Consider the following 8384-nt stretch of genomic DNA (forward strand, 5'->3'; position numbering starts at 1 on the left):
ATTTGTTGGTTCGGTCTGTTTGAGCCACCATGAGTCCAGGTTAGTTGACTGTGTTTTTTTCTTGTGGTGTTTTTGATGCTTCTGGCTCCTACAGTTCTTCCTCCCTTTCTTCCTTAGGATCTTCTGAGCTCTGCTGAATGTTTGACTGTGGGTCTCTGCATCAGTTGCTGGATGAAGCCTCTCTGGTGACTATTGGGATAGGCAGCAGTTTATGAGTACAGCAGAATGTCATTTGGAATCATTTGATTGACTTTTTTTCAGTCTTGAGATAGATGGGTCTTGAGATAAATGAAGTCCCATCTATGGTCAAGGCACACCTAGGTTGTTTCCATTTTGTAGCTATTGTTAATAAACCTGCCATGACTACTCTTGGGAATATAACCAAGAGAGGCCTTATCATACAACAAAAATATATGCTCTACTATGTTCATAGCAGCATTGTTTGTAATAGCCAGAACCTGGAAACAACCTAGATGCCCTTCAATTGAAGAATGGATGAAGAAAGTATGGAATATATACATATTAGAGTACTACTCAGCAGTAAAAAACAAGAACTTCTTGAAGTTTGCAGGCAAATGGATGGAAATAGAAAACACTATCCTGAGTGAGGTAAGCCAGACCCAAAAAGAGGAACATGGGATGTACTCACTCATATTTGGTTTCTAGCCATAAATAAAGGACATTGAGCCTATAATTCGGGTTCTTAGAGAAGCTAAATAAGAAGGAGAACCCAAAGAAAAACATATAGGCATCCTCCTGAATATTAACCTTCATCAGGCGATGAAAGGAGACAGAGACAGAGACCCACATTGGAGCACCGGACTGAAATCTCAAGGTCCAAATCAGGAGCAGAAGGAGAGCGAGCACAAGCAAGGAACTCAGGACCACAAGGGGTGCACCCACACACTGAGACAATGGGGATGTTCTATTGGGAACTCACCAAGGCCAGCTGGCTTGGGTCTGAAAAAGCCTGGGTTAAAACAGGTCTCACTGAACATAGCGGACAATGAGAGCTACTGAGACCTCAAGAACAATGGCGATGGGTTTTTGAGCCTACTGCACGTATTGGCTTTGTGGGAGCCTAGGCAGTTTGAATGCTCACCTTACTAGACCTGGATGGAGGTGGGTGGTCCTTGGACTTCCCACAGGGCAGGGAACCCTGATTGCTCTTTGGGCTGACGAGGGAGGGAGACTTGATTGGGGGAGGGGGAGGGAAAGGGGAGGCAGAGGTGGGGAAGAGAAAGAAATCTTTAATAAATTAAAAAAAAAACAATTCCAATTAGAAAAAAAAACCTGCCATGAACAAGGTTGAGCAAGTGTCTTTGTGGCATCCTTTGGGTATATGCTCAAGAGTGGTATAGCTGGGTCTTGAGATAGATGTAGTCCCATTCTTCTGAAAAACTGTCATATTGATTTCCAAAGTGACTGTTAAGTTTGCACTCCCACCAGCAATAGAAGAATGTTCCTCTTGCTCCATCCTCTTGAGTATGAGCTGTTACTTATGCTTCGATCTTAGCCATTTTGACAGGTGTAAAAAGAATCTCAGGGTAATTTTGATTTGCATTTTCACTGAGGGCTAAGGATATTGAATATTTCTGAAAAACTTTTCTTGTGCATTTAAGATTCTTCTGTTGAGAATTATCCACTTAGATCCCTATCATTTTCGAATTGGATTATTTGGTTTGTTGATGTCTAGTTTCTTGAGTTTTTTAAAATATATTTTGGAAATTAGCACTCTGTCAGATATGGGGTTGGTGAAGATCTTTTCCCATTCTGTAGGCTGCTGTTTTTGTCCTGTTAACATTGTCCTTTGCCTTACAGATGCTTCTCAGTTTCATGAGGTCCCATTTGCCAAGTTTAGTGTCCGTACTATTGGCATTCCATTAAGGTAGTTGTCTACTGGGCCAGTTTGTTCAAGATTATTTCCCACTTTCTTTTTAACCTGGTTCAGTGTATTTGGATTTATGTTGAAATATTTGATCCACTTCAACTTAAGTTTTATACAGGGTAATAAGTATGAATCTGTTTGTATTCTTTTACATGCCAACATCCAGTTATACCAAAACCATTTGTCAAAGATGCTTTCTTTTTTTCATTGTATAATTTCATCTTTGTTGAAAATCAAGTGTCCATAGGTATGTGGATTTATGTCTGGGTCTTGCATTCAGTTCCATTTATCCACCTGTCTGTTTTTATGGCAACATCATGCAGTTTCTATTACTATACTTCTTGTAGTAAAGCTAGAAATCAGGGATGGTGATACTACCAGAAGATATTTTTTCAGGATTGCTACAGCTATCTTGGGCTTTTTCTTTTTCCATATGAAGTTGAGTATTGTTCTTTCAAGAATTGCTTTGGAATTTTAATTGAATCTGTAGCTTACTTTTGGTAAGATGGTCATTTTTAGTGTCCTGATCCTATCAATGGAGATCCTTTCATATTCTGATATCTTCTCTATTTCTAGAAGAGAAAAAATATATAGTTCAATAAAGTCAGTAAAAAACTGAAACAAAAAGACAGGATTTTTTTTTATTGGATTTAACTATGTACCAGCAGAGAAGATCTGGAAGTGGATAAATGGCTTTATTTTAAATCCTGATGTGTAAGTATTAAATGAGCTAATTTGAGAAAAAAAAAGAACTTGAAGTTCTTGTCATTCAGGTCTTTCACTTGCTTGGTTAGAGTTACTCTAAGATATTTTATATTATTTTAGCTATTGTGATGGGTGTGGTGGTGTTTTCTTGATTTCTTTCTCTGACCATTCATTATATGTAAACAGAAGGGCTATTCATTTTTTTTGAGTTAGTCTTGAATACAGCCACTTCACTGAAGATAGTTATCAGCTGTAGGAATTCTCTTGTAGAATTTTGGGGGTGGTTCACATACACGATCATGTCATCTGAAAATAGCGATATATTGACTTCTTCCTTTCTACTTTGTATCCCCTTGATCTTCTTTAGTTGTCTTATACATGTGTGTGTTTGCATTAACTACTATCCACTGCAGAAAGAATCTGGTCTGACCAAGGCTGAGAGAAATGTAAACTTATGGATGTAAAAATAAATACTGAGGGCAGAATGTAACTTAAAGAGAATCATATGCTGAAAATGATGTTACAGTCAAAGATGTCCTGTGTGTATGACAGTGGTGTCATAAGATCATAATTCAGCTAAAAAATTTTATAACCCAGTGGCACTATTGTTGGAGTAATTTAAGAGTGCAATGTATCACTCGCAATTAAACAAACTCAAATTCTTCCAGTTATTTCAAAGTACAGCAATACATAGAGTGCGAGACTTTTCCTTGGGACCATAACACACACACACATTCTTAATCCTCCTATATAGGGAACTCAGAGACCAAAGTAATGATTGCACGAAAAATCAGATCCAGTGAACCAATGAGTTTTTGTCAGAGGTATTTACAGGAGCAGAGATGACCCAAAACAGCTGCATTGCTAAAGTCCAACCCAGCATGAGTGACAAGTCATGGAAGAAAAAACCCAAGAGATATCTGCATGACCTTTAGGCAGCTAGACAGGTTGGAGAACCTTTTCTTGGTGGTTAGGTAAATTAGTCTCCACTTCCAGAAGCTGTTTACTCTTTCTATACCCTTGGGATTGGGTCCCCATGTAAGTTTAGCTTTCTTAGCCATGTGAAGTTTAAGTTCCAAAGTCTCATGATTCCTTCCTTGTGGAGATGTGTCAATTCAGAGTGGGACAATTATCAACAATGACACTAACTAAGTCCATTAAGAGTATAAGAGTCCTTTAATAATAGCCAGACCAAGAGTAAACTAATATCTCCAAAATCTCTCTTGGTACCAGAGCTCAGGAGTACAGTGTATTGACAAAACACACAATTGCATCAGTACTGGGGGCATTTACATCAGTAGGGGGCTTAGAGAAGCCTTGCAACATCTGTCTTTTTTTTTTTTTTGCAGAGATTACCAGCATTTTCCAGACACAAGATAATTATTTTTGATTTATGATTTATCTAGTTATTTTATTTTATTTTATTGTTTTAGATTGCACAAACACTATTTTGATTCATACATCTGGACCATGATCAGGGTCAGGAACTGTCTCGAAAGCATTGCCAAGGTGGATGTGATTATTGTTGGGTGAAAGACTGAGTACTGTGTAGACATACATAAAACAAAGGTAGAACTAGATGAAATTACCTTAGTCAATTTAAGGGGACATTGCTGCACAACAAGATATTGTGATGTGGGATTCCCCTCTGCATGCTGTGAATACCATTGGTTAACAAAGAAACTGACTTAGGCCTGTGATAGGGTAGAGTAAGTTAGGTGGGAAAAACTAAACTGAATGCTGGGAGAAAGGAGGCAGAATCAAGAAGAAGCCATAGAGCCACTGCCAGAGATGCTGAAACCTTGCCGGTAGGCCACAACCCTTGGGTAAAATATAAAATAATGGAGATGGGTTAATTCTAGATGTAAGAGCTAGATAGTAATATGCTTAAGTAATTGGTCAAGCAGTTAATTAATTAATACAGTTTCTGTGTAGTTATTTTAGAAGTCTGGGCAACTGGGAAATGAACAAGCGGCCTCCTTACTACAATATTGTACTTGATACAGAATCTTGAAATCTTAATAAATGTCCATGTTACCGATTTATGTATTTATTCTATTTTATTGCTATTCTAAGATTTCTCTATTGATATGTGAATGTGTATGATGATGATGAGTGTATGAATATCTATGTATGAATGTGGAGGAGACATGTATACACGTGGACATGTGAAGGTCAGAAAATAACTTTGAATGTGGGTCCTCATCTCACACCTTGTCTGAGACAGTGTCCCTTGATGAATTGCATATGCCAGGCTGGCTAACCAGTGAGCTTGTGGAGATTCTGCTGTCTCTACCTTCCATCTCACTGTAGATATACTGAAATCAGAGATGTGTGCAACTTCATCTGGCTTCTCCTGGGTTCTCAGGAATCCAAATACTAGTACTCATGTTTGTGCACCAAGAGCTTTATTCAACAAGTTACCCCAGTCTTTATTCACATTTTGAGGTTCGTTTCTCTTAATTGTGCCATAAAATGTTTATAATGGAACAGTATGTTTTGTTATGCCAGTAGTAGCCACATTCATGTCTACCCATCACTTCCTGTGTCTTGCACGGTGCATACTAATCAAGCATTCTACTCATTGAACTACATCTCCAGCACTATTATTCTAAATTATATGAAGACTCTGAGTTGATAAATTGACAAGACATAAAATTGTTTTCTAAATATCCATACTTATACCTGTAGACAAAAGCTCCTCTCACCTTTGATCAGAGCAAACTCTTCCTACAAAGAATCGTAGTGAATGAGGAGAGTCCTGGGGTGATTACTGCAAGCTGTCATTGGTAGTCTGAATGCAATTGGCCTTTCTAAACTCATAGGGAGTGCCACTATTAGGAGGTTTGAGCTTGTTGGAGAAAATGTGCCACTGTGGGGGCAGTCTTTGAGATCTCTTATGCTTGAACTGTGCCCAGTGACACAGTTCACTTCCTGCGCCTGTGTTCAAGATGTAGAATTCTCTGCTCATTCTCCAGCACCATGTATGCCTGAATACTACACATCCTGCCATAATGTTTAATGGATAAACCTCTGATATTGTAAGTCACACCATTTAAACATTTCTTTTGTAAGAGTTGCTGTGGTCATAGTATCTCCTCACAGCAATAGATACTCTATCTAAGACACTGTCCAAGATGCAAAATATTAGGAATATTTGTGTGCTTGGCAGTAAATAAGACATCTATATAGGCTCATGGAACACTGCATAAGAGAGATGGCAGGAAATATGGAAGATTTGGAGGATAAGGAGTAGGTCCATGAACAACCATTCTCTGAACTGGATATACATGTTATAATTATTAACTCTTACTGAGTGTAGTTACATGTACTGGGTGTACATACAAGACTGGTCTTATCAATAATAATTCAATGAAGGAAGAAGGACTGATTGTCACAGGACTACTGGCTATTAGTAGACTCTGAGACCAGAAGGAACAACTGTTTTCAGTTGTGTACCCACAGCTGAGCCCACCAGGCTCCAACAGATAGCTATGATCCCATAGTCATGCTGATGGCCCTGGGTTAGAAAGTAAAATGGCTACATAGGAATGTATAAGAGAGAATGTATAAAAGAGACCTGTGCATAAGAGCAGAGCTTCACAGGAGTTATAGGAAGATGGGAGATCACAATGGTTAGTATGTATTGTGGAAATGCATAAAAATATTGAGTTGAATTATCAATTTACACTGTTTATGTAAATACCATTTATAATATTTCTACAATGTTAAAATTTTCAGATGATACATTTCTCAGATGATATTATTGTTACACAGTGCATGATGGCATTTGCTGTTTGCTAAGAGGATACTGAAGAAGGGAAAATCCAATCTGTAATGATCATCATATTTTTCTGTGAGGACAGTGTGAGGCAGAATTAGAATTATTTGGGAAATTTTCTAGTTACCTTTTTTGTTGCTGTGGGAAAACACTATGACAAAAAACAATTTACAGGAGGAAAGGGCCTAATTAAGTTTAAGGGTTACAGTAAATCTTTGAAGGACATCAGAGAAGACACTCAGCAGAAACTTGAAGCAACACCCATGGAGGAGCAATGATAGCTTGCTGAAAGCCTCATGTTTAGTGTTTAGTTGACTTCCTTACACATCCCAGGACCACGGGCCTATGGATGGTACTGCCCATACTGGGCTAGGTCTTCATACATCAACTAGCTATTAAGATAAGTCCCCACAACACAAACCAATTAAACCCAGGTAATTCTCTAATTGAGATTCCCTTTTCCCAGGTGATCTTAGGCTGTGCCAAATTGACAACAAAAACAACTAGAACAGGACAATAGTTAAAAGGCCGCCTCACAATTGTCTCTTGGGTTTCTGTAACTCAGAATTTAAAGTGGTTACTCTTTTTTCACTTGTTATTCCAATTTTAGTTGAAGAACTAAGATCTTTAGATCTGCCCAGAAATTCCCCAATGTTCTGATGATCAGGAAGACGCACTGATCTTTCGGTTGATGAGCTTCTGCAGAGCTCCCTTCAGATCTCTGTTCCTCAGGCTATAGATAAAGGGGTTCAGCATGGGGGTGACTGCTGTGTACATTACTGCAGAAGCCTTCTCCTTCACAGCTGTGCGGACAGAGGAGGGACATAGATAGACCCCAATGGTGGTCCCGTAGAAAAGGACTACCACAGAGAGGTGGGAGCTACAGGTAGAAAAGGCTTTCTTTCTCCCACCCACAGAGGGGACCTTCATGACGGCCACGATGATTCGAGCATAGGAGGCGAGGATACAGACAAAAGGTGTGGCTATTACCATTCCTGCCACAATAAGCACAAATATTTTGTTTACTGTCGTGTCTGTGCATGAAAGCCGGAGAAGTGGAGTGAGGTCACAGAAGTAATGGGGGAGCTCATTGTTTCCACAGAATACCAGACGGGCCATGAGGAGGATGTGGGTAAGGGAGATGAAGCAGGAATACACCCATGGGCCACCTACCAGCAGCCCACAGAGGCGTGGACTCATGATAGTAGAATAATGTAATGGGTGACAAATGGCCACAAACCGATCATAAGCCATCACCGCTATTAAGACACTGTCCATGATGCCAAAAAAATGGAAAAAGTACATCTGAGTTAGACAGCAAGGATAAGAGATAGACTTGCTCCTGGTTTGAATGTTCACCAGCATCTTAGGGACAGTGTTGGTAGCTAGACAGAAATCAACCAAGGAGAGATTGGCCAGGAAGAAATACATAGGAGTGTGGAGGTGAGAGTCAGTGCTGATGGCCAAGATGATCAACAAGTTCCCCACGACTGTGACCACATACATGCAGAGGAAGAGAGAAAAGAGGACAGGTTCATGTTCTGGCTTCTCTGAAAGTCCCAGGAGGATGAATTCAGACGCGCTGGTTTGGTTTTGTGGTCCCATGTGTTTAACTCTTTTGGAAGTATTAAAAGTAGAAGTTAAGGAACAGTATGGAGATAGGTTAGAAGGTAAGACAAGCTAACTTCCCAGTTCTTGTTGAGCTAATTACAGTACCTTGGACTTTTGCTTAGTATTTATATTACCTCACTCTTGGAAGCTTAAATTCAGAATCCTCTGAATGTTCCCATTTACGTAAGTATTGAGAAAACGGAGATTTCATGGATTCTTTTCTTCTTTTTACTGATTTAAAAAAAATTTTGAACTTAAGGTACAGTTACACCATTTTCCATTTTTCTCTTTCCATCCTTAAATCCCTCCCAGTTATCCCTCTCCCCATTCACACTTTTTCTTGGTTTCATGGAATCTGGCCTCTTTTTCTTTGATTGTTATTACATACAGTTTTAAAAT

General features: G+C 39.2%; 1 protein-coding gene across 2 annotated transcripts; it reads right to left on the bottom strand.

Annotated features, from left to right (window-relative positions):
- Positions 1-421: 421 nt before the first annotated feature.
- LOC126494933 (olfactory receptor 24) lies at positions 422-7979 on the bottom strand. Of its 2 annotated transcripts, XM_050132494.1 has the most exons (2): positions 7072-7979; positions 422-600 (listed from the first exon to the last, which is right to left on the bottom strand). In XM_050132494.1, the coding sequence occupies exons 1-2, from the start codon at positions 7977-7979 to the stop codon at positions 531-533; spliced, it is 978 nt and encodes a 325-aa protein (XP_049988451.1). In that variant the 3' UTR covers positions 422-530. The 2 variants fall into 2 exon arrangements, with proteins under 2 accessions (XP_049988451.1, XP_049988452.1); XM_050132495.1 differs by lacking the exon at positions 422-600 and having other exon boundaries at positions 7038-7979.
- Between the last annotated feature and the right edge of the window lie 405 nt (positions 7980-8384).

This window comes from Alexandromys fortis, unplaced genomic scaffold, assembly GCF_014885135.2.
Source record: "Alexandromys fortis isolate MF-2015 unplaced genomic scaffold, M_Fortis_MF-2015_v1.1 scaffold_392, whole genome shotgun sequence".
NCBI lineage: Eukaryota > Metazoa > Chordata > Mammalia > Rodentia > Cricetidae > Alexandromys > Alexandromys fortis.

What these genes read in the sequence shown, in the direction of transcription:
- LOC126494933 (XM_050132494.1), bottom strand. Translation starts at nt 7,979, where the DNA reads ATGGGACCACAAAACCAAACCAGCGCGTCTGAATTCATCCTCCTGGGA. An exon ending in CTGAAGGGAGCTCTGCAGAA is followed by an intron (nt 601 to 7,071) that starts GCTCATCAACCG and finishes TACCTCACTCAG; the next exon opens with GATAGTGTTTTCTATTTCCA.